This window comes from Lithobates pipiens, unplaced genomic scaffold, assembly GCF_037356315.1.
Source record: "Lithobates pipiens isolate NorthernLeopardFrog02 unplaced genomic scaffold, aLitPip1_a1.2 Scaffold_28, whole genome shotgun sequence".
Lineage (NCBI taxonomy): Eukaryota > Metazoa > Chordata > Amphibia > Anura > Ranidae > Lithobates > Lithobates pipiens.
Window position 1 is genome coordinate 111,038,739 of NW_027507789.1, and position 26,033 is coordinate 111,064,771.

Consider the following 26,033-nt stretch of genomic DNA (forward strand, 5'->3'; position numbering starts at 1 on the left):
GTTAGTGTCACGTGTCATCAATGCCACTTATCAGTGCCATCTGTCATCAGTGTTGCGCGTCATCGGTGCCATGTGCCATCTGTCATCAGTGCCATCTGTCATCAGTGTCACGTGTCATTGTCCTGGTGCTCCAGGACCTTCAAAAGTGTAATAAGTAGTCAACAAGTTAGATGTGTAATTTATGCTCCTAGAACATGTGACGGCGCTCCCTGCATGTTGGGCCTCTCTATGTGGCCAGGCTGTGAAAAAGTCCCACACATGTGGTATTGTAATACTCAGGAGGAGTAGCAGAATTTTTTGGGGGGTGTCATTTGTTAAAAAAAAATAAAAAAATCTTAATTTTGCAAAGAATTGTGGGAAAAAATTACAACATCAAAAAGCTCACCATGCCTCTTACTTAATACCTTGGAATGTCTACTTTCCAAAAAGGGGTCATTTGGGGGGTATTTGTACCTTTCTGACTTGTCTTTCACAAAGACCAAATAATATCCACTAATTTGGGTTATTTTTACCAAAGATATGTAGCAGTATAAATTGTGGCCAAAATTTATGAAGAAAGATTAATAATTTGCATAATTTTGTCACAGAAACAAATATGCGTTATTTTTTTTCCAAAATTTTCGGTCTTTTTTCATTTATAGCGCAAAAAATAAAAACCCCAAAGGTGATAAAATACCACCAAAAGAAAGCTTTTATTTGTGGGGAAAAAGGGACAAAAAATTCATTTGGGTACAGTGTTGCATGACTGAGTAATTGTCATTCAAAGTGTGAGAGCACCGAAAGCTGAAAATTGGTCTGGGCAGAAAGGGTGTTTAAGTGCCCAATAGGCAAGTGGTTAATTTGCAGGTATTTTCTCTCACTTCCTGTTCGGCTATAGGACATGAAGTTAAAGCGGAGGTCCACCCTAAAGTGGACCTTCCGCTCATTGGAATCCTCCCCCCCCCCTCTGGCGCCACAATTGGCACCTTTCAGGGGGGAGGGGGGTGCAGGTACCTGTACAGTACAGGTATCTGCACCCACTTCCTGGATAGCTCTCTGCAGAAAGGGGCGTAGATTGCGCCCCTTTCCGAAAGGCTGCCTGCTGGGAAACACACAGATCCCAGAGGCAGCGGGTCCATCCTCATTGCGCAGCGCGACTCGCGCATGCGCAGCGGGGAACCGGGAAATTAAGCTGAAAGGCTCCACTTCCTGATTCCCATACCCAAGATGGCGGCGGCAGCACCCGAGAGACGATCGAGAGATCGGCTTCGGCTGCCGACATCGCGGGCGCGCTGGACAGGTAAGTGTCACTATTTTAAAAGTCAGCAGCTGCAGTATTTGTAGCTGCTGGCTTTTAAAAAAAAAAAAACGCGCACTCCCGGTGGACTCCCGCTTTAAGGTGAACCTCCACAATGGGATTCAAATGTGAAGAAAAATCTGACTGAGGTTATAACCCTCACTCTATCCAGACTGGGGGGAAAAAAAGTTTTGCCTACAGTTCTACTTTTATTTTGGGCCCCTGTAATGAGCTGTCCCTCCCTCACACATTTTTTACCTTTTGATATAAATTAGGAATTTGCCTTTTTCTTTGAAGTAAAGGTGTATTGCCTGCTTTTGCCTATATGAATGCAATTCCTTGTTTACAGTTTAGAACATACTGTTGAGAAGTCCTCTTTAAGCCCTTGTTCACACAGTGCGATTTGACAGGTCCAAATCGCATGACATGTTGCACCCTATTGTTGGCAATGGACTTGTTCAAATCGTTGCAATTCCGACTTTGCGGTGCCTCCCTGATTTAAAAAAAAAAAAAAAAAAAAAAAGGTTGAGCTATTTTTTGCAATTTCAAGTGTGACTTGCATAGACATCTGTTCATGAAGCCACACAGATGTCAGCCATGTCCCGCTGACCTGCATTTCAAAGTCAGATTCACTGTGAACGAGTTCACATTTTCTGTATTTCTTTTTTTACTGGTAGTTTTTCACAAGAGAATGAAGTATCAGCTGTTATGTAAATAATTTTGTAAGAAATGTGTTAATTCTGCATTTTTCAATGTAATGGAGATTTCATTCCTTTTCATCTGTTCTGTAGTTTCATTTATAAGAATGTCTGACTGGTTTTCTTACAATCTAGCAAGGGGGCCCGGCATCCCATCCCACAGCAACTGTAGTGACTGAAAAGCAACAGATGTTGGAGCAGCACCTGCAGGATGTCAGGAAAAAAGTCCAGGTACTGGCAGCAAGGAGTTGTGTTGTGTTTTGTTCTGTCTTGTGTTCTTAGCTATTTTTGTTATTTTAATTCATGCATCCTTGCCTGACAGGACCTCGAACAGAAAATGAAAGTGGTAGAAAATCTTCAAGATGATTTTGACTTCAACTACAAAACTTTAAAAAGCCAAAGTGGTGAGTTTATTGTGATGTCCTCATCATAACAGAGGCATGCTGTATGCGGACAGTCTTTATTTTTTACAATGGCAGCTTCTTGGCTTCATTAATTTGTGAAAGAAACCGTTAGAGGAAGTAAACCCTGATGAGTTTACTTCCTCTTTCATTCCCTGCAAAGGTAAAGAATAATGACTACTATGCATCGCATAGTAGCCCATTATGTGTCACTTACCTGACACAGGAGCCAGCAAAGTCACCGCTGTCCCCTGTAGTTCCGAGCGTCCATCTTCTTGGTGGGTGCCTGTCTTTCGGCAAATATCTCCTAAACCGTGTAGGTTTAGGAGATATTTCTTGGACCTACGGGTAAGCCTTAATCTAGGCTTACCTGTAGGTCAAAGTTGGTTGTAAGGGTTTACAACCACTTTAACTGTAAGCAAAGTGCCTTGCTAGAGAGTGATGTTTTTTGAATTTTATTGGAACCTATACTAGAATAAGGCCCCTTTCATACTAGCCCCTTTCAGGTCCACCCATTGGTTTTACAGGCGGACCCGATCGGACCCTTCAGTCTCCTCTGTGGAGCGGTTGGTGTCAATGGACATGTCCCTTGACATCCGCCGAGATCTGATTCTATCTGCTAAAAACAGTTCCCCATCTACCTGGCAAATCGGATGTCAGTTTGGTGTTAAAGAAAAGGTGGTCTGTTTACACTCGACTGCCCATAGAGGAGAGCAGGCTGTGTCTGCTCTGCATAAGCAGAACGAACACAGATCAGCCATCCGCCTGCTCAGTGGGGATTAGTGGACAGATTCCCCGCTGAGCAGGCAAACTCCAACAGAGTCCTACCTCATGTGGAAGGGGCCTAAAGCTAATGAAGTACTGGGCTTGCCCTACTACTCCTGTGTCATTCTCTAGAACAAAGTAAAAATGTAAAACTTAACAAAAAAAGTAGGGCGCAGCAGATGTGTATACTCAAACGTAAGCGCCGAGAGTTTTTAATACAGAACTGTTTGTTTTGTTTTTTTATTCTGCAGCTTGTACTACAAACTTTTTACCCTTTTTTCTTATATATTTTTTAAACTTAAAAGGGGTGTGTGCACTATTATCTTACATTGTTACATGCCGCAAATGTTTGGAGTGGTGCTTGCAGACAAAAAAACAGGCACAGTTAAATATTTAGAGTGTGTCTTCTCCTCCTTTTTTAGGGTCTAACATTTCCTGGAGTTGTCCACTCCTTGAATCGTAGATGGTGTTCTTTAAAAGAACAATGCACTCTTGTCCAGTCACAAAAAATAATTCCACCAAAAACTGAAATGCTTTAAAAGTGTATTGTCTGTACAGTACAACAATGATGCACATAGCTCCTTTGTATGACTGGCTATTTGCTGTTCATATTTTTTTTTTTTTTTTTTTTTACGTTTTTTTCTATTAGACCCTAGATCTCTTCTCTGTCCTCAAAGCATCTGATCACACCAAGATCGGTGTGATAAAATGCTTTGCCAATTTCCCAGTGGCGCTGTTTATATCCGGCCAAGTCATGAAATGCTCATAGCTTCCGGTTTGTTAGGCCATAGAGATGATTAAAGTCCTTCTGGTCTTTGATCAGCTCTGTGGTCAGCTAGTGGAACCAGCGGCTGCATTGTTGGGTTCCCTGTTGGGACAGGAGAGCCTGACAAAACCATGGAAGGTGGGGGTGGGGGGGGGGGGGACATTCCCTCCCACTGCTTATAAAAGTAGTCTAGAGGCCAATTGGCTGCTCGGATTGCTTTTACATGAAAGTCGACCGCTGGCTGAAAAGAATACCTAAATCTGTAGGCATCTTTCTGGTATAACCACTCAAAGTCCAGCAACATATGTTCAATGCCCACCATTAGAATACTACCCTTCATCCACCCACTTCTAATGATGGGCCTACATGCACCATTTTTTTTAACTGTGGTGGTGAAATCACCTCTGACAGAGCTGGCATCGCGGCTTTGCGTATCGTGGGAGCAAACGCTATTGCTGTCAAGATAAATAAACCCGTGCTGCAGCTGAATGGTGTACCTGCTAAGCAAATGATGGTTAACAATAAAAGAAACATTACAGTATAACATACCATACCTGAAAAGCAAATACAATAAAACATAGTAAAAATAAAACTGAGAGAGAACAATAGATATAGAACAATAGTGCGCGAACAGTAAAGGGCAAACATGAGATAGAACAATAGAGAGAGAGAAGAAAAATACAGCCACAACTATTTTTGGATTTTTTATTTATTTTTATGTAATCTTTTGTTAAACATACAATGTACAATAGAGTCAACAACGTGTCATTATTGCAGGTGTAAAGTGGCTGTTTTGGCCAAAGATCCTAAAGTTGTACAACACCTGAGCCATGTGGCCAACAGGGTCCGGCTAGGGGGAAGCACCTCTTGGGCTCCCTCTGTGGCCTTCGTGGGAGCAGGTCCTACCGGGCCACCAGGTCCCTTCTCCGTCCAATGTAACCATCAGAGTGTTAGGAAGATGGTGCCTAAAGGGAAGAACATAACAGGTTACAAAGGGTATGCTGCACCTTGAAGTCGTTTTCCATTGTAGGCCTTATGAACCATGGAGAGGAAAAGGGGGGTACAGGTCATTTTACTGCGATTAGCGTTCATGATCAGGTATGCACATCACTAGTCACAGGCCTCCTTAGCTTCAGTGAGGGCTCTGCTAACTCCCAACAGGGCAACATCCAGGCTAGATGGTACTGGGTCTGTGTCGGCAGTATGATTCCGCCACTGAGCCCATTGAAACGTAAGCTCTTGTCCTTGCACCTCGCCACCCATTCCTCTGCCTCCCTAATTTCGTCCACCTTCTTAAGCCACTCTGTTATAGTAGGAATCTGCAGGCATTTCCAGTAGAGGTATAAGCCGCTTAGCATCGTTTAAGAGGTGAGGGAATGCGCTTTTATTTTTGTAGTGGCTCAAAGGAAGGGCGGGGAGGTGCAGGAGATAATGAGTTGGGGAAAACGGGATTTCGATCTGCAGGGCATTTTTTTTTATAAAGGCATGAATTTCTACCCAGATGGGTTAACTACAGGGCAGTCCCACCAAATATGGAGGAGGGTGCCTTCCTGACCACAGCCACGCCAACAGCAGTCTATGGCCGAGGGGTAGATGCGTGATGGTACTGCAGGTACACTGTACCAGCGGTTCAGAAGCTTGTAGTTTCTTGTGTCCTGGAATCGATAGAGCTGGAGTATGCGAGTCTATACATGTGACTGCTGGTCTGCTGAGAACTCAACCTCCCAGATCGCGCTCCCATTCCCGTATAGAAGCCAGCTTGCTGACAGCAGAGGTTGATCCCAGAAGCCGATATAGTTTGGAGATCAAATAGGAAGTGGGCTCTTCTATAAACAATCATTCAAGCGGGGTAAGAGTGTCTAGTCCTCTTATAGCGCCACTATGGTTTGCAATGAAGTGATGGAGTTGTTTGTGTCTCTACCAGTCCATTGAAAATCTTCCATGTCTATCCCTCAGGGTGTCGAGGGGTATCAGCTTGCCCAAAGCTATAGTTGCCATCGGTGACCCAGGACCCAAAAAAGGCTGCCTGCTCCCCAGGAGGGAACCACCTGAATCCCCCCAGCGGTGCTAGCGGGGAGCCAGGGGCCACCAAAGCATACAAAGCGTTAGTGTGGTCCCAAACCTGGCGGGCATGGGTGGTCAGTGGGTAGGTTGTCTGCAAGAGTCCTCTGTATTCCCATTGCAGTCAAGGGGCATATGACAGGTTGCGACCAGCTAGGCTTTTCTCTAAGGAGACCCACATTTTGGTGCCAGTGTGGTGGCGCCAGTTTAGAATGCGTTGAATCGCAATGGCTCTGTAATAACGACGTATGTCTGGAAGGCCTAAACCGCCCATCTCCTTGTGTTTCTGCAGTGAAGATATGGCCAGCATAGGTTTTTTATTTTACCATATGAAGCTAATCATTAGGCTTTGGAGCTGTGTGAAGAAGCTTTTGGAGAGGGGGATAGGTAGCATCTGCATAAAGAAAAGTACTCTAGGGAGGACATTCATTAAAGTATGTTGATTTTGCCTAGCCATGTGAACGAGGCCTTGGCCCAGTTTTGCATAGCTCTACGCACCGTGCCCAGAAGAGTAGGGAAATTAGCAGAATATATTGTCAAACTGGTCTGTGAGTTGAATCCCCAAGTATTTAATAGAGGCTTTGGCCCAACTGAATGGGAAAGCTTGCTGTAGATTAATGGCTATTGTCTCAGGTATAGTGATGGGTAGGACCTCAGATTTAGTGTAATTGATCTTGAAATGTATTTGTCCAGAAATTTTGCGCTCTCTCAAAAGTTTTGGGAGCGAGACAAGATGGGTGGAAAAGCACGTCATCAACATAGGCTGCGAGTTTGTGTTCTGTGGACCCTACTGTCACCCCTCTGATATCATTGCTCGCCCTTATTGTTCTAAGGAGAATCTCCATAACTAAGGCGAACAGGAGGGGGGATAGGGGGCACCCCTGCCTCGCGCTATTCCGTATGGGGAATCCTGAGGACAGATGGCCATTACCTTGACCTTCGCACTCAGGCTTGTATAGAGGGCCATAATCCATTGGAGCATTTGGGGCTTTACCCCAGTGTTTCCAGAACCCCCTTGAGGTATGACCAATCTATTCTGTCAAAAGCCTTTTCGGCGTCCGTGTAAAGAATGAGTTGGGGAGTGGAGTCACTGTGGGATCAGGCCCACTGAATGAGTTGCATTGCCCAGAAGGAGTTACCTCTGGCCTCTCTGCCGGATATAAATCCTGTCTGATCGGGTGGATGATGGCTGGGTATGGTGTGTTTTAGTCGATTTGCCTTAATTTTTTTGCGAAATTTTTTATATTGGCATTAAGTAGCGATATTGGTCAATAGCTTTGTGGGAGGGTAGGGTACTTGCCTTCCTTAGGAAGCACTGTGATATGGGCCACCAAGGCTTCGGGTGGGATCGAATGGCCTGTGGCGAATGAAAAGAAGTATGATTTTGTAGTAGGGGGAGAAATTTAGCATAGTATGCTTTGGTATATCCATCCGGGCCAAGGCTCTTCCCGTTCGGCAGAGCCTTCACTGTCCCAATAAACTCCTGGGGGGAAGTGGGTGATTCAAGGTCTGGCTGTTCTGATGTCAGCGAGGGGAGCCGCCCGGCCGAGGCGAGGTAGTCGCCAATGGCTTGTAGTTTAGCTGTCTGTTCCATCTGGGAAACGTCTTTCTCTAAGTGGTATAGGTCTGCATAATAGTCTCTGAATATTGAAGCAATCCTGGAAGAGTGTAGGGTCGTCGTACCACGGGGGGATCGCAGCGCGTGTATATGAGAGGTTAATCGCCGCTTTTGGAGTGCTCTGGCCAGCATTCTGCAGCACTTATTACCATGTTCGTAATATTTATGGGATAGGTAGCCTAGTTGCCTGCGGGCTCGACGAGCAAGGAGGCATGAGAACAACTCCCTCAGCTCAGTCAGTCGTTTACAGGCCTCCGCATCCCCTTGGCGTTTGTCTAAGTTCTTCCTGTTGCAAAGCTGGCAGCACCATCTGGAAGTCTATCTGTCTTTCCTTTAAGTCTAGAGCCCAGTGAAATCAGTTCTCCCCTAAGTACCACTTTATGGCTTTCCCATACCACTCCCTCTGCTATTTCCTCAGACACATTTATTCATGCAAAATGGTATGTAGTGGTTTCGGACACCTTAGCCACTGCTGAGGCATTGTCCAGGAAATTCTCGTTGAGTCTCCAAGACCATGCCCCCGGTGACCCATTGGGGACCTTGAGAACGGGGGCATAGTCAGATATGTTGATATTCCTTATTTCAGCTGTCTGCAATAGTTCTAAGGTATCATGATCTACGCACATTAGATTGATGCATGTATAAACATCATGTACCCCTGAGTAGTAGCTATAATCTCCATCCAACATGTGCAGTGCTCTCCATGTGTCTATGAGAAAGTTCTTTTGCGGCGATTTGCGAAAATGCTTGAGGAAGGCCTGGGAGTGAGTAGATGTGTCTAGAAGTGGGTCAGGGCTAACAGTCTCCTCCAAGGATTAGGAGGCCTTCCCTTAAATCTGTCAGCTTTTCTAACACTGAATCTATGAAGGAAAGTTGTTTGGTATTGGGCGCGTAGAGAGTCTCAAACGTGATTTTCTTTGTTGGCCATGGCCACCTTCACGAAGACATAACGGCCCTGTGAGTCTACGTGGATCTCCAAAGGTTGGAATGGGCAGGATTTGTGAAATGCGATGGCTGTACCTCGTGATTTAGCCACCGGGGAGTTTCCATTGGTTATAGAGATGCATGGGTATCTTTGGGGGAGGGATTGCTATCTAAAGTGTGTGTTTCCTGCAGGAACACTACTTGGGTCCCTAGGAGTTTGTTGAGCCACAGCTTGTTGCACTTGTGTGGAGAGCAAAGCCCCCTAACGTTTTAAGACAGTACCTTTAGTGACGGCATACCTGAAGTCAATGACAATCGGTCAGTGTGTTCCCCTCGGAGTCCTTTGTGTGCATTCACAGATAAAAAAGAAACAACCTGAGGGGCAAAGCAGCAAACAGTTATCAGAAGCAATATGTGGGACCCTGATGAGAGTAAAAGATAGAAAAAGAAAGGAGGGGGTGATGGGTATTGGGAGGGGGGGTGGAGAAAGAGAGGGGAGGAATAAGGCATAAAAGTAAAATAAGGGCCAGACCTTGGCTAACAGGTCTAGCACAGTAGTAAACTACAAAGCCAGCTTGGGGCTTATCAAACCCAAAAACCACCTGGGCGTTAGCTTGGGGTCCCGCTGGGGACAGTTAACTAATTAGGTGTGGCCTAAGTGGGGTACGTGGGACCCAGTGCCCCGTCCAGTCCATGAAAACAAATGAACAGGGGGAAGATGCGGAGTACTCAAACTTGTACCCCCAAAAAGTGTTAAAAAAAAAAGGAATGGCATCCAAACAGTGGGCTTCATATCAAATCCTCCAGTCCAGCATGAAGCAGGAGGCTCAACGGAGGCACCAAGATTCAGTGTCCTCCCTGCAGTGGATCTGTGCTTGCAGCATTGCATCTATTGGCTTCTTTACCTGGTCCAGGAGACCATTGGAGGGAAGGAGGTGATCTTGGTCCTTTCAAGGGACTATGGATGGGTTCATCAGCTGCATGGTCAGTCTCTAGTGGCTGAGGTGCCTGGGGAAGGATTCTCCGCCTGTCTTTTGCAACCATGGGAGCGGTGCCCACCAGCCGCTGGGATCCATGGTTGGGCTAGTTGGGAAATCGGGATTCAGGATTGCACGGTGCCACGTGTGCCAACTCCATAATTAAAAAAGTGACTAAAAAGTGGCACTCATGTAGTAATTGTGCACGTACAAGTGGTACCCCTTTCCGAATAAGGGTGACACCAAGTCCCACACAATCTTACCAGTACTCCCTATGTAATCTGGGCAGTTCTCCGACTCTACGTGACTATCTTATCCCTCGTAAACCAAACTATATGTATAGCCTGTTGCCCTGTCACAGAGCTTATACATCTGTTTGATAGATAAGCAGCCAGAAAACTTAATCGGGGACTTCTCAATGCAGACAACTTGATCAGGAGTAAACAAGGCTGCAAACTGTTGGTTGAAGTGGTTTACGAGGGGCCGAATTTTGTAGAGCCGATCAAATCCAGGGTCGCCCCGAGTCCATTGTCGCTGAAGTGCATGAACCGCAAGATCTGCTTGTATCGTGTGCTGGTCATGGAGGCAGAGAACACGGGCATATGGTGAATTTGGTCAGTGGACCAATATGACCGAAACACTTTTTTTAGTTATGCCCATGAGGAGGGATAGGCCCAGAAAGGTCTCAAATTAGGAAACCGTAATTGGTTTCCAATCTCTGGCAAGGATCAAATGTGGATTAGCGGCGATGAGTTGACCAGCATATACATTTCTTTGGTCCACAATAGATCTATAGAGCTCTTTTGGTGAAAAACAGCAAATAAAAATCAAATGAATTCTGGGTTGGCCAGTGACTGGGGAAGTACAGGTGCTGCAGAAGTGGTGGGCTCCCAATTAGGATTGGTGAATGCAGCAGGAAGGGCACTATGGGCTCGATGGGCCTGTGTTTGTCTTTCTTTTGGTGGGCAGCAGGACACTACTCATGCTAGCCACCTCGCCAGCTTGAACGGCACTTATGGGACTCTCCACATCACCAAGTGTTACTGCAGTGGTGGATGTACAACCAGGATGTACTAGGCTGCTGCTGCTTGACAGTTCACCAGAAGGATGAGCGTCGCTAGTACTGGCTCTCTGCTCCATACGAGGGACCTGCAGTTCTTGCACCTCAATGACAGCAGTACGTCCTGCTCAGAAACATGTAGGCCTCTTCACTAGTGTACCTTCGATTTGACATTTTGGTCTCTAAATTTACTGGTACACTAGGGAGACTCACAAGAAAAAAAGCACCTGTCAGCGACTGCTTCAAATGCTGCTAAACAAAACTGTTAGCGTTCGCAGGGATCAGGCCTGACTCTGCAAATGCTGCAGTTATGTGTTTTTGTGACAGTGATTGATTGATGGTGCACTTGGGTGGGCTGGACGAAGGGGCTAAACACAGGTCCTAGCAGGTATCTGGGCTGATCCCGCTAATACTGCCTTTTTGGAACCCTAAACTGCTGGGGATGCTAGTATAGCTCTGATCAGATTTCGATCCATTCAGACACTAACTACTAAAGGAAGGTGTATGGTGCGTCCATGGATGGGTGTTGACACTACTGGCACTAATTTGAAGCTGCCTGGGGCGACGCAGACCCTATCTGATGCTAAAACCTAACTTTGATCACCCCTGGTGATCCGGGGTTAAACCTTTATTGGGGAATATATGGCAGGTGCCCTGACATGATAAAACTTAAACTAGCTAAACTGCATCACTCGTGACAGTTATACAGTGATCACTTGTGATGGGGTGATCAAGGGGTTAAACTTTTATGGGGGGGTTAGGGAGGGGTCTGGGAGATGTGTCCCTAGACCTATCTGGACCTAAGACTAATTACCCTAACACTGATTTTTTTTTTTTCACTAATGACACCAGTACTGCAATCAAAAAAAATCTGAATGCTGCAGTGATGGGGGAAGGGGTTAACTGGGGGGGGGGGGGGGGATGATCGGGGGCAGAAATGTGTGCCTATGTGACCTGGTGTCAGTGTAGTGTTGGTGCATTTACTGTTAGATGTTATCTCTCCTCAGTCTGGAATGGAAAAGACCAACAGGAGGAGAGATAACATCACTTCCCCTGTCAGTGTTTACAGTTGCACGACAGGGGAAGGATCTCATTCGCCAGGACCGATCACCAGGTCCAGGCCAGATTTCATTGGCCTGGGCCTTGAGATTGATCGGTTCCTGATCAAATTCAATTGTCCCTGCTACAGGAGATGCCGTAAAGAATAAAATGGTTGTTATTTTTATGTTGCGCAAATTTTCAGGAAAAAATAAGTTATAATTTATTTAAATGTATTTTTTTTTCTTTTTAAACTGTACCTTTATTTTTTCTTTTTTGATTGAAATGTATTGCTGATGAACAATATCCCTTGTGATGGCATGGGCCAAGACAGGTCCTCTTTATGGAGAGATCTGAGGTCTGAGATATTCCTCTGCCCTCCAAAGCATCTGATCTAAGATCGGTTTGATCAGATGCTTTACAAGCCAATAATGGCTTGTAAACAAACTGGACGCGAAAGTGGCTAAATCCTTATTCCTTCACGTTTCTGACATCACAGAGGGGAATGAGCAATGGAAGTTCCTCTCTTGCTATGCAGTGCATCTGGTGCTGCCAGTTGCAGTGGTACGGGAGAGCCCGGTAATGGTGGGGGTCAGCTGTTTAGCCACTTGGCTCACACTTACTGTGTAGGAAATCACCGCCTCTAAAAAAAAGAAAAAAAAAAATTATCTAGATCATAGCTGCAGTCATGACCGAGGTGTATCTCAAAAAATTAGAATAGCATCAAAAAGTTTATTTCAGAAATTCAATTAAAAAAGGGAAACTCCTATGTTATATTTTATAGGTTCATTACACACGGAATGATATATTTCAAGCATTTCTTTCTTTTAATTTTGATGATTAAGGCTTTCAGCTAGTGAAAACACAAAAATTCAGTGTCTCGGAAAACTAGAATATTACACAAGACCAATAAAAGGGGAAAAAAGGATTTTTAATACAGACATGCTGGCTTACTGAAGAGTATGTCCATGTACAGTATAGTATGCACTCAATACTTGGTCAGGGCTCCTTTTGCATGAATTACTGCATCAATGCAGTGAGGCATGGAGAGAATCAGCCTGCGGCACTACTGAGGTTTTAATGGAAGCCCAGGTTGCTTTGATAGCAGCTTCAGCTTGTCTGCATTGTTGGGTCTGGTGTCTCATCTTCCTCTTGACAATATCCCGCAGATTCTCTATGGGGTTTAGGTCAGATGAGTATTCAACCACATTAATACCATGATCATTAAACCAAGTATTGGTACTTTTGACAGTGTTGGCAGGTGCTGCTGGAAAATAAAACCATAAAAGTAGAAACAACCAGTCGCACAACATATGGTCAATTGCACCACAGTGGCAGTAACTGTGTGTATATGGTCCTTGTATTAGGTGGTTAAATGCCGTCATTAATGAAAGATTAAAAATGATTTTAAGTGGCAGCCACCCCAGAGTGTGTCCAAGACTGTAGAAAATTACAAAAAAAGGGGAAAAGGTATCGTATTAGTAATAGTTTATTGCACAGAATACATTGCACTTACAAGATATATTCAGAACACATGCATCGTGTTAAATTATCAGCCTCAAAAGGCTGCCACAGTCCAATGTCAGTCAGATCATGGAGAGGACAGCTAGCCAGCCTCCATCCTGTCCTCTCCATGATCTGAATATCACTTCCTCCTGTGTGGTCCATGAGGAGCAGCCTGGACTTCCTGTGTCCCAGCTCTCTCCTCCACAGCCAACTGGACCCCGGGAGAGAGCCTTTGAGGATGATGATTTCTTAACACAAAACATGTGTTCTGCCTGTATCTTGTAAGCGCAATGTATTCTGTGCAATAAACTGTTACCAATACTACACTTGGCTAATCTGCGCCTCCCTCTCCCCTCTTTGCACAAAAACAGTGTAATCTGCATCTCCATAAAGGAAGGCATGAAGTACTTTTTTCCTGTTAGAGGGCTGCACTGACTTTGGACTTGATAAAACTGTGGAAAAAAAAAAATAGTGGACCAACAACAACAGATGACATGTTTCCCCAAATAATCACTGACACTGGAAACTTCACACTGGACCTCATGCAAGTTGGATTCTGTGCCTCTTTACTCTTCCTCCAGACTCTGGGACCTTGATTTCCAAATGAAATGCAAAATTTACTTTCATCTGAAAATAGGACTTTGGACCACAGAGCTACAGTCCAGTCCTTTTTCTCCTTAGCCCAGGTAAGATGCTTCTTAAGTCTCCTTTTTTAGCAGTGGCTTGACACGAGGAATGCAACAGTTGTAGCCCATGCCATGGATACATCTGTGTGTGGTGGCTCTTGAAGCCCTCACACCAGCCATAGTCCACTCCTAGTGAATCTCCCCTGAATTCTTGAATGGACTTTGCTTCACAATCCTCTCAAGGCTGTTGCTTGTGCACCTTTTTCTACCACACTTTTTCCTTCCACTCAACCTTCCATTAATATGCTTGGATACAGTGCTGCCAATGACTTTCTCCTGGACAACTGTCAAGTCGGCAGTCTTCCCCATGATTGTGTAATCTATTGAACTAGACTGAGACACCTCAAAACACCTGTAACTGTTTCCTGAGCCTTTAAATGGTAATTAGCTGATTAGAGTGTGACACCATGAGTTTACAATATTGAACTTTTTCACAATATTCTAATTTTCTGAGATGCTGAATTTTGGGTTTTCACTAGCTGTAAGCCATAATCATCAAAATTAAAAGAAATACATTCTCGAAATATATCACTCTGTGTGTACTGAATCTATATAATACGAGTTTCGCTTTTTGAATTGAATTACTGAAATAAACTTTTAGATATTCAAATTTTTTGAGAGGCACCTGTACATCAGTCGGGAAGTGGTTTCATGGGTTTCTGTCAGCCACAAGAGTCCATTCTTTATTCAATAATGTTAACATTACTGCCTTGCTTGGTATACCCCTCCTTTTCATTCATAAAAACTGAGAAGAAAATGTATTTAAAACTGTTGCTTTCGTCTTGTCGCTTGTGGCCATTTTTCCTGATCATCCTTCATTGGGCCAATAAGTTCTGAACTTCTGACCTATCCTTTTTACTATTAATAAATTTGATAAGTCTGCTGGAGGACCACTGTTATGAGGAACTACAAACCAAAAACATTCTCCTGGAGAGGAGGCAAACCTGTGAATGGTGACTCTAGCATTGGGAGGATCCCACTAAATCTGTGGTCTCTAAAAAAGACACGTGACCAGACAATGAAGCAATGAAGTAGTAGTTCAATCTTAAACTTGATAAGTGGTTCTTTACAGTTAGGGTGGTAAAGATGTGGGGCTCCTTTCCATAGTTGGTGGCATCAGTGGAGAGTGTAGATAAATTCATAAAACTTTTATATGCGTTTCTTACAAGGATATGGAAAACCATAGTCTCGTTATTATTATTTTTTAATCTCTCCTCAGCAATATGTGTCTCGTAATCTATTTCCGCTACCCTGATTGTGCTCTTGCATTTCTTATTTCAATCTTTTGTAGTTTTGCAATGCTGGTGGAGAGCCTTCTATTTTTTTTTTTAAAAATGCCTTTCCTCTATAATATACCTTTTTACCTTATTTGGCCACCCAGGCTATTTTTTACATTTGTTGACCAGTGGAGTGTACTGACGCATGCCGTGCACTCCGATGTGTTTTTTTTTTTTGTTTGTTTTTTTGTGTTTTTTTTTTTCTTTGGTGTTCTTGATGCTCTTTAAGAACTGCAGAGCAGACATTCCATTATACAGAAAATAAACCTATACAAAAAACTTCCTTCCTATAGTAAATGCTTGCTATTGTGTGATTTCCTAGTGCATTAAAGCAGAGTTCCAGCCTGGGTGTAAAAAAAAGTCAGCAGCTACAAATAGTTTTTAATATAAGGAAACTTACCTCTCCAGGGAGCCCGCGATGTCGGCACTCAAAGCCGACTCTTCCATTGTCTCTAGGTGCAGGCGGCGGCATCGTTGCTAAGGAAAACAGGAGGTGAATCCTTGTGTCTTCACAGCCAGTTTCCTACTGCGCATGCGGGAGTCGCGCAATGCTTTCTGAATTGGGGGGGGCGGGGGAATAAAACCATGCAAGTGACGTACCTCACCGTGGCACGGAAATAAACATAAATAGATTTTTTTTTGCTGTCACGTGCTCAGAAATTATGAATGTTTTTCTTTTATGTATTGCAGATCTTTCTGATCTAAACGGTAACAACCAAGCAGTGACTCGGCAGAAGATGCAGCAGTTGGAACAGATGTTGACTGCTCTAGACCAGCTAAGAAGGGTAAAAATGTATAGCTTTCTTGATGCTTAAGCCCCCGTTCACACTAAAAGCCGCAGGTCAGTGCGACTTGCCTGACATCTGTGTGACTTCATGCACAGATATCAATGCAAGTCGCAACCTGAAATTGCAAAAAGTGGAGGAACCCTTTTCTCAAATCGGTGCGGGACCACAAAGTCAGTTGCAAGGATTTTAACAGCTCCATTGCCAACGATAGTTACATAGTTGGTAAGGTTGAATAAAGGCACCAGTCCATCCAGTTCAACCTGTGTGTCTACAATTGTCCCTAACCCTGTACATTGCACACTCACATCAGTCCCTACCCTCAAGGAGCCCACAATCCAAGGTCCCCATTCATATACTAGGGCCAATTTTGGACAGAAGCCAATTAACCTACCTGCATATCTTTTGGAGTGTGGGAGGAAACCGGAGTACCCGGAGGAAACCCACGCAGGCACAGGGAGAACATGCAAACTCCAGGCAGGCAGTGTCGTGGTTGGGATTCGAACCAGTGACCCTTTTTACTGTTTTGTATTTGGAACTGTCAAAAGTCACACCATTGTGAACACGTGCTAAATCTCCAGTGGAAATTTTAGTTTAAAACTTTAAAAGCTAAAAATGTTTTATTTTTATTTGGCTAGAGTTGAGCTGGATTAGAACACCTGTCAGTTTTTACTGCTGTCTGTACCCCCGTTGGGGAGATTCACCCTCTCAATTTTGTTTTGTTTATCATCATCATTGAAAGTAAAAGAAAATCTAAAATTTTGGCGTCCCCAAGGTATTCCCTTAATAATTTTCAAGGATTTCCTCTCGCTTCCCGTTATGCTATGAGACAGGAAATTAAATCCCTGCAATGGGACACAGATGGCGGAAAAAAATAATATGGCGGGGTTATAACGCTCCCTTGCTCTATCCAAAATGGGGGGGGGGGGGAATTTGCCTATAGTTCTACTTTCCATGATCCAGCTTAAAGAGAAACTATACTTGCTAAACAACCTTGCCTGTTTTCAACTATCTGTCCATTTTGGCCATCCAATACTTACCTGACAGAAGATCTGTATGCATTCAGGCTTTGGTCCTGGCTGCTGTACTGCAGTGGAGGGTGAAAAGTGTGCGCAGGAAGTAGTACTGTTTTTTGCTGCTGAGTTGAAGGTTGCCGATCTGTAACCATGCCTATGTACAAATCCCTCTCTAAACCATGGCAGAGGGCAGGAAGTAACAGCGACACCAGAGCCCGACTGAAACCAGAGAAACTGACCCAGGGTTTATTAAGGCAAATTAGATTAGACTGAAAAGAGAAACACAAATGTATTTCTATATTGTGTTTTAACCGGTTCCCGACCAGCGCACGACGATGTACGTCGACAGAATGGCACGGGCAGGCATATTGACGTACAGGTACGTCCAATCTTCAATGCCGCCCTGCCATCGGGAGCACGCCGCTGGCGCTGGTCGGGACCCCCGTGAGTCCGGTCACGGGACCCACGGACTCGATCGCCGCGATCGTCTCACGGGACGGCTGAATGGAGGAAATGCCGTGTAAACGGCATTTCTCCATTCTGCTTAGCAACTAGTGACGCTGATCTCTGCTCCATGTGATTGGAGCAGAGATCAGTGTTCACTAAATGAAAGCCCAACCCCCCCACAGTTGGTAACACACCCCTAGGAACACTTAACCCCTACACTGCCACCCACTGGTTAACCCCTTCACTGCCAGTGTCATTTACACAGGAATCACTGCATTTATATAGCAGTGATTACTGTATAAATGACAATGGTCCCAAAAATGTGTCAAAAATGTCCGATGGGTCCCCCACAATGTCGCAGTCACAATAAAAATCGCTGATCGCCGCCATTACTAGTAAAAAAAAAAAAAAATGTATTAAAAAAAATGCTATAAAACTATCCCTTTTTTTTTTTAAACGGTATAACTTTTGCGCAAACCAATCAATCGCTTATTATTATTGCGATTTTTTTATTTTTATTTTTTTTTTATTTTTTTTTTACCAAAAATTATGTAGAAGAATACGTATCGGCTTAAACTGAGGGAAAAAAATGTTTTTTTATATATTTGGGGGATATTTATTATAACAAAAAGTAACAAATAATGCGTTTTGTTCAAAATTGTCGCTCTATTTTTGTTTAAAACACGAAAAATAAAAACCGCAGGGGTGATCAAATACCACCAAAAGAAAGCTCTATTTGTGGGGAAAAAAAGATCGTCAATTTTGTTTGGGAGCCACGTCGCACGACCACGCAATTGTCAGTTAAAGCGACACAGTGCCAAATCGCAAAAAGTGGTCTGGTCTTTGACCAGCAAAATGGTCCGGTCTGTAAGTGGTTAAACCTGCTTTAAAATGCGCTCAGTTTGTTCTTTTTTGATGCTATCCCCCAAAGCAGTTTGAATACCTGGCTAGTAAATTTTTACACGCAATTTTCATTTTGATTCACTTTGTAGGATCAGAACTATCTTGCTTGAATAAATTCAGTTTTTTAATCCCCTTTATCTTGCAGACAATAATTAGTGACTTGGCTGGACTCCTGTCTGCTATGGAATACGTCCAGAAGACTTTAACAGATGAAGAGCTTGCAGACTGGAAGAGGAGACAACAGATTGCATGCATTGGAGGGCCTCCAAATATTTGTCTTGACCGCCTTGAGAACTGGTAAGATCCATAATTTTGTTTTACTTTGCCAAATGACATGGGTGGTTTGTAAGGAAGATTGCTCCCCTTTTCCAAATTTACACTGAGCTACAATAGTGATGAATTCTAGGTATGGATATTTTATGCATGGTTACATTGGTCAAGCTTGGACCAATGCAACTATGTACAGTGCATCCGGAAAATATTCACAAAGTTTCACTTTTTCCACATTTTGTTATGGTACAGCCTTATTCCAAACTGGATTAAATTCATTATCTTCCTCAAAATTCTACAAACAATACCCCATAATGACAACATGAAAGAAGTTTTTTTGAAATCTTTGTAAATGTATTAAATAATAAAATAAATCACATATGCATAAGTATATACAGCCTTTGCCATTACACTCTAAATTGAGCTCAGGTGCATCCTGTTGCCACTAATCATCCTTGAGATGGTTCTACAAATTGATTGGAGTCCACCTGTGGTAAATTCAGTTGATTGGACATGATTTGGAAAGGCACACACCTTTCTATATATGGTCCCACAGTTAACAGTGCATGTCAGAGCATAAACCAAGCTGTGAAGTGCAAGGAATTGTCTATAGACCTCCAAGACAGGATTGTGTTGAGGCACAGATCTGAGGAAGGGTACAGAAAAATGTCTGCAGCATTGAAGGTCCTAATAAGCACAGTGGCCTTCATCATCTGCATGGAAGAAGTTTGGAACCACCAGGACTCTTCCTAGAGCGGGCTGCACAGCCAAACTGAGCGATCGGGGGGAGAAGGGCCTTAGTCGATGAGGTGACCAAGAACATGATGGTCACTCTGACAGAGCTCCAGTGTTTCTTTGTGAAGAGAGAAAAACCTTCCAGAACAATAACCATCTTTGCAGCACTCCACCAATCAAACCTCTATGGTAGAGTGGGCAGATGGCAGCCACTTCTCTGTAAAAGGAACATGACAGCCCGTCTGGAGTTTGCCAAAAGGCACCTGAAGGACCATGAGAAACCAAATTCTCTGGTTTGATGAAACAAAGATTGAACTCTTTGGCCTGAATGTCAGGCATGTCTGGCGGAAACCAGGCACCGCTCATCACCTAGCCAATACCATCCCTACAGTGAAGCATGGTGGTGGCAGAATCGTGCTGTGGGGATGTTTTTCAGTGGCAAGAACTGGCAGACTAGTCAGGATCGAGGTAAAAATGAAGGTATCAATATACAGTGAAAACTTTGATGAAAACCTGCTCCAGAGTGCTCTGGACCTCAGGCTGTAATTGGTGCCAAAGGTTCTTCAACAATCTATTGAGCAAAGGCTGTTAAGGCTTATGTACATGTTGTTTATTTTAATAAATTTGCAAAGATTTCAAACAAACTTCTTTCATGGTGTCCTTATGTTTGTAGAATTTTGAGGAATATAATGAATTTAATCTATTTTGAAATAAGGCTGTAACATGACAAAATGTGGAAAAAGTAAAGCGCTATGAATACTTTCCCGGATGCACTGTATATATCATGCCTGGTTGATGTCCCTGGATGCTGGAAATCACTGAAGTGGACACAGCTACTCCAGTGATCTCCACTTGCTTCCAAGCACTGCCCTACTTCTGAACATGGGAGATCAGCTGCTCTGCATCTCACTGACTCTCCTCTCCATTTTGTCCAGTCAGGGAACATTTTGCATTCGTTTGCAAAATGCAAAGCTCTTTGCCAATCGGTGGACCTTTTCTGTGTTCAGAATACAGAAGGGCAGCCATTCAGTGCGGGAATTGGAAGCAATTGCAAATCACCTGGAGTTGGCGGGGTCTGCTTCAGTGATTTCCAGAAACCGGGGACATCTGCCAGGTATGTTACAGACAAAGTAATGAGAAACCAGGAAGCGTGCGGGCATCACCTCCATGATGCCTGGCATGGGTTACAGGGAGGTGAACTGGCGGGTGAGTGGCAAGAGGGTGGGTGGACGAATGGACACCGTCCGCCCCGCCCCCCCCCCCCCCCGCATGATCGCCGGGAGAAGCGGACGGCCCCACCATGTGGGGTAGATCCCAGAAACCCCCCCGAACACCGTGGGAAGTGGGCAGGTGGCATCCTGGCCAGACAGAGAGCACTGGTAAAGTGAGTGAGAGGATGGATGAACGGACCCAGCCCCCCCCCCCCCCCCCCCCACATGATCGCTGGGAGAAGCAGCAGGCTGCACGCTGGCCAGACGGAGCAGAGGGGAGAGTGTGAGGTGGAAGATGGAAGGACGGGTGCACCTCCTGCTCCCTGTCCCCCCCCCCCCAGACATGAGCGTTGGGAGAAGCGGGTGGGCAGATGGAGCAGTGGGAAAGCGGGTGGTGGAGGATGGACTGTCGCTCCCCCCCCCCCCCCCCCCCCGGCATGAGCGTTGGGAGAAGCGGGTGGGCAGCACGCTGACCAGATGGAGCAGTGGGAAAGCGGGTGGTGGAGGATGGACTGTCGCTCCCCCCCCCCCCCCCCCCCCGGCATGAGTGGCGGGAGAAGTGGGCGGCTGCCCCCCCCCCCCCCCCCCCCCCCACGATGCTGGAACATGGGAGCTGCAAGGGAGGACGGGCAGGGCGGCCCCCACAAAGCCGTTGGAACCCAGGGGTGACGGGTGGATGGGCGAGGAACCGACACTATTGCTGCCGACCGCTGCTCTGAAAGGTTGCCGGAAGTGACGTGCGTCAACCCAGAAATGCCAAAAACAGTGTTGCATGACAGAGTAATTGTCAAACTATCATAGCACTGAGAAATTAGCTGGTAGAGGGCTATATACAGGCTAGTATTCAAGTGGTTTAGAGAACTTTGGTTCCTCTGCAAAATGGCACTATGTCGGCATACAGCTGTATGGAACCCTTACTGTAGTTACAACAGTAATAGAACACATGATTGCCCCCTATCTTGTCAGTTAGAGTTCATGATTGACTGAATCACTCTTGACCAAAAAGACAAACTTTCTAATTATAGCATTTTGAGAACTGGGCAGGCTTTATTGTGATAAACATTGCATTTTGCACTGTGGCTACAGTTCATAAAAGTGGTAGATGCAAGATTGTGTTGCATTTCCTTCTACAGGAACAAAAATACTTGTACACAGTTAGACAATTCACCATTACCCGCCACGCCTAACCCACTCTCCTGATCTACTTTCTAAATTGACAGACCTTGGATCCATGTCGATTTTTCCCCAAAGCAGATAAGCCAGGGATAAGCATTGCATAGATGTTGTATTTTACTCCTGTAGCCTGTGCTCAAAATCCATAATCATGTCCTACCCTGGACAGGCCAAAGCAGTGAAGAGCTACAGTGGGGCAAAAAAGTATTTAGTCAGCCACTAATTGTGCAAGTTCTCCCACTTAAAAAGATGAGAGGTCTGTAATTGTCATCATAGGTATACATCAACTATGAGTGACAAAATTTGGAAACAAATCCTGACAATCGCATGATTTTTAAAAGCATTTATTTGCCATTTATGGTGAAAAATAAGTATTTGATCACCTAAAAACAAGCAATATTTCTGGCTCTCACAGACCTGCATCTTCAAGTGGCTCCTCTGTCCTCCACTCATTACCTGTATTAATGGCACCTGTTTGAACTTGCTATCAGTATAAAAGACACCTGTCCACAACCTCAAACAGTCACACTCCAAACTCCACTATGGTGAAGACCAAAGAGCTGTCAAAGGACACCAGAAACAAAATTGTAGACCTGTACCAGGCTGGGAAGACTGAATCTGCAACAGGCAAGCAGCTTGGGGTGAAGAAATCAACTGTGGGAGCAATAATTAGAAAATGGAAGACATACAATACCACTGATAATCTCCCTCGATCTGGGGCTCCACGCAAGAGCTCCCCCCGTGGGGTCAAAATGATCACAACAGTGAGCAAAAATCCCAGAACCACACAGTGGGGACCTAGTTAATGACCTGCAGAGAACTGGGGCCAATGTAACAAAGGCTACCATCAGTAACTCACTACGTCACCAGGGACTCAAATCCTGCAGTGCCAGACGTGTCCCCCTGCTTAAGCCAGTACATGTCTGGGCCCGTCTGAGGTTTGCTAGAGCGCATTTGGATGATCCAGAAGAGGATTGGTTTCATCTGACCATATGATATTCTCCCAAAGTAGAACTGTTTGGTAGAAACACAACTCGTGTTTGGAGGAGAGAGAATGCTGAATTGCAACCAAAGAACACCATACCTACTGTGAAGCATGGGGGTGGCAACAACATGCTTTGGGGCTGTTTCTCTGCAAAGGGAATAGGACGACTGATCTGTGTACATAAAAAAATGAATGGAGCCATGTATCGTGAGACTTTGAGTGCAAACCTCCTCCCATCAGCAAGGGGATTGAAGATGAAATGTGGCTGGGTCTTTCAGCATGACAATGATCCCAAACACACCACCCAGGCAATGAAGTAGTGGCTTCGTAAGAAGCATTTCAGGGTCCTGGAGTGGTCTAGCTAGTGTCTCCACATCTCAACCCCATAGAAAACCTTTGGAGGGAGTTGAAAGTCTGTGTTGCCCAGCAACAGCCCCCAAAACATGACTGCTCTAGAGGAGATCTGCATGGAGGAATGGGCCAACATACCAGCAACAGTGTTATAACCTTGTGAAGACTTACAGAAAATGTAAGTTTGCTCTATCATTACCTCTATCATTGCCAACAAAGGATGTATAACAAAGTATTGAGATTAACTTTTGATATTGACAAAATACTTATTTTCCACCATAATTTGCAAATAAATTCTTTCAAAAATCAGACAATGTTTCTGGATTTGTTTCCACATTTTATCTCTCATATTTAAGGTATACCTATGATGACAATTACATGCCTCTCATCTTTTTAAGTGGGAGAACTTGCACAATCGGTGGCTGACTAAATACTTTTTTGCCCCACTGTACATGCATCCACAAATCTGTCCGTTCATTTAAGAATTAGATGGAGAAAAGCAAGAGCAAACGTGTAAAATAATTGTCCCATTAAAAAGTAAGGCAAGTACTGAAAAATAACCAAACGCTCATTACTATGGGACTTTGTTCCCTTTAAGGCCAGACCATAAATTACAACCATTTTATCTGGCTCTGCTAGCAGTTTGGCTTGGGCATTCAAACTCCCATTCATGCCAGGAGTCATTTTATTATTTATTTTTTTTTCCCCACTGCAGAAGCACTAACTGGAATTCAGTGATGTCCTCACATATTTTCATAACTTATACAGTGCATCCAGAAAGTATTTACAGCGCTTCACTTTTTCCACATTTTATGTTACAGCCTTATTCCAAAATGAATTAAATTCATTATATTCCAAATTCTACAAACCATACCCCATAATGACAACATGAAACAAGTTTGAAATCTTTGCAAATATATTAAAAATGCAAAACCAAAAAAAAATCCCACGTACGCAAGTATTGACAGTCTTTACTCAATACTTTGTTGAACCACCTTTGGCACCAATTACAGCCTCAAGTCTTTTTGAGTATGAGCTACAAGCTTGGCACACCTATTTTTGGCCAGTTTCTCCCATTCTTTGCAGGACCTCTTAAGCTCCATCAGGTTAGATGGGGAGTGTCGGTGCACAGCTATTTTTCAGATCTCCCCAGAGATGTTCAATCGGGCTCAAATCTGGGGTCTGGCTGAGCCACTCAAGGACCTACACAGAGCTGTCCCATAACCACTCCTTTGTTATATTGGCTGTGTGCTTGGGTCATTGTCCTGTTGAAATATGAACCTTTGCCCCAGTCTGAGGTCGAGTTCTCTGGAGCAGGTTTTCATCAAGGATGTCTCTGTACATTTCTGCATTGATCTTTCCCTTAATCCTGACTAGTCTCCCAGTTCCTGTCACCGAAAAACATCCCCACAGCATGATGCCACCACCATGGTGATATTGGCCAGGTGATGAGTGGTGCCTGGTTTACCCCCCAGACATGACGCTTGCCATTGAGGCCAAAGTGTTTAATCTTTGTTTCATCAGACCAGAGAATTTTGTTTTTCATGGTCTTAGAGTACTTTGGGTGCCTTTTGGCAAAATCCAGGTTGGCTGTCACGTGCCTTTTTACTGAGGAGTGACTTCTGTCTGGCCATTCTACCATACAACCTGATTGGTGGAGTGCTGCAGAGATGGTGGTTGTTCTGGAAGTTTCTCCTCTCTCCACAGAGAAACACTGATACTCTGTCAGAGTGACCATCGGGTTCTTGGTTACCTCCCTGACTAAGGCCCTTCTCCCAGATCGCTTAGTTTGGATGATAGAGGCCACTGTGCATATTGGGACCTTCAATGCTGCAGAAATGTTTCTGCACCTTTCCCCAGGTTTGAGCCTTGATCCAACCCGGTCTGAGGTCTACAGACAATTCCTTGGACTTCATGGCTTGGTTTGTGTTTGGACATGCACGGTTAACTGTGGGACCTTTTTATATAGGCCGGTGTTTGCCTTTCCAAATCATGTCCAATCAACTGGTGGACGCCAATCAAGTTTGTAGAAGCATCTCAAGGATGATCAGTGGAAAAACAATGCTCCTGACCTAAATTTTGAGTGTCATGGCAAAAGCTGTGAATACTTATGTGAGTGTGACTTCATTTTATTTTTTTTACTTTTATTTTTTTGTACATTTTGTATAGATTTCAAACTTCTTTCATGTCATCATGGAATATTTTTAATAATTTTGAGGAAAATTAATGAATTTACTCCATTTTTGGATGTAAGCTCTAATGAGCAGTGCCCTCTGATCCCTACTGTATTGAATTGTATTGTAGTTGTATTGTCTGCCCCATGTTGTAAAGCGCTGTGCAAACTGTTGGTGCTATATAAATCCTGTATATTAATAATAATAAAAAGCTGTAACATAAAATGTTGATAGTCATTGATTGGGGATGACCTGAGATCTGTAACCTACAGAAATTGGGGCCAAGTGGGGAGTGTAGATAAAAATAAAAATAAAAGTTTGGAGGTGTTTCTTAGCAAACGTGTAATCTACGTTGATATGGGAATGGTAGTAACAAACACAAATTCCTCTACCTTACAGACCTCAAGATAAGCCTGAGGGCTTGTTCACACCAGAGTGGTCTGGTCACACCAGTGCAGTGTTAATGCACCAATACCATCGCATCTCACGGTTTTTCTTTTTTTTTTTTCTTTTATTGAAATGTCAAAGTGACATTTCATAGAATTCAAACAGCCAACCTGTGGTGACCCTTACTTTGCTGCAAAAGAGTACAGTACGTCTTTTTTTTTTTTTTCCCCCAGCACACACATCCCTCGCCCTACTGCAACGCAGTGGTATGAACCAGCCACACCGAAGATCAGGCATTTTGCCTTGTCTTACAGTGGAGGTGCAGTGGGGGACTGTGCTGGAATAGCTGCCAAACGCAGTCCCACTGCACCTGTTGTGGATAGACCCTAAGTGCATGTACCTTCAGACCTCAGATCCACTCAAATTCCTGTACCTTAAAAACCTCAGATCAGCCTTTATTCCTGAAAGGCCCCAAACGCTGCACCTTTTGGAAATGTTTTCCATACCTACTTCAGTGGCTTAACTAGTTCCATTCCGGGCCAT

General features: G+C 44.3%; 1 protein-coding gene across 1 annotated transcript in view; it reads left to right on the forward strand.

The window, feature by feature from the left end:
• STAT3 (signal transducer and activator of transcription 3) overlaps window positions 1-26,033 on the forward strand; it is a 177,405-nt gene that overhangs the window by 89,643 nt on the left and 61,729 nt on the right. Inside the window, exons 5-8 of the mRNA XM_077459528.1 lie at window positions 2,110-2,205; window positions 2,297-2,378; window positions 15,744-15,838; window positions 18,350-18,501. Coding sequence (XP_077315654.1) covers window positions 2,110-2,205; window positions 2,297-2,378; window positions 15,744-15,838; window positions 18,350-18,501 — 425 coding nt within the window. The remainder of the gene's footprint in view (window positions 1-2,109; window positions 2,206-2,296; window positions 2,379-15,743; window positions 15,839-18,349; window positions 18,502-26,033) is intronic.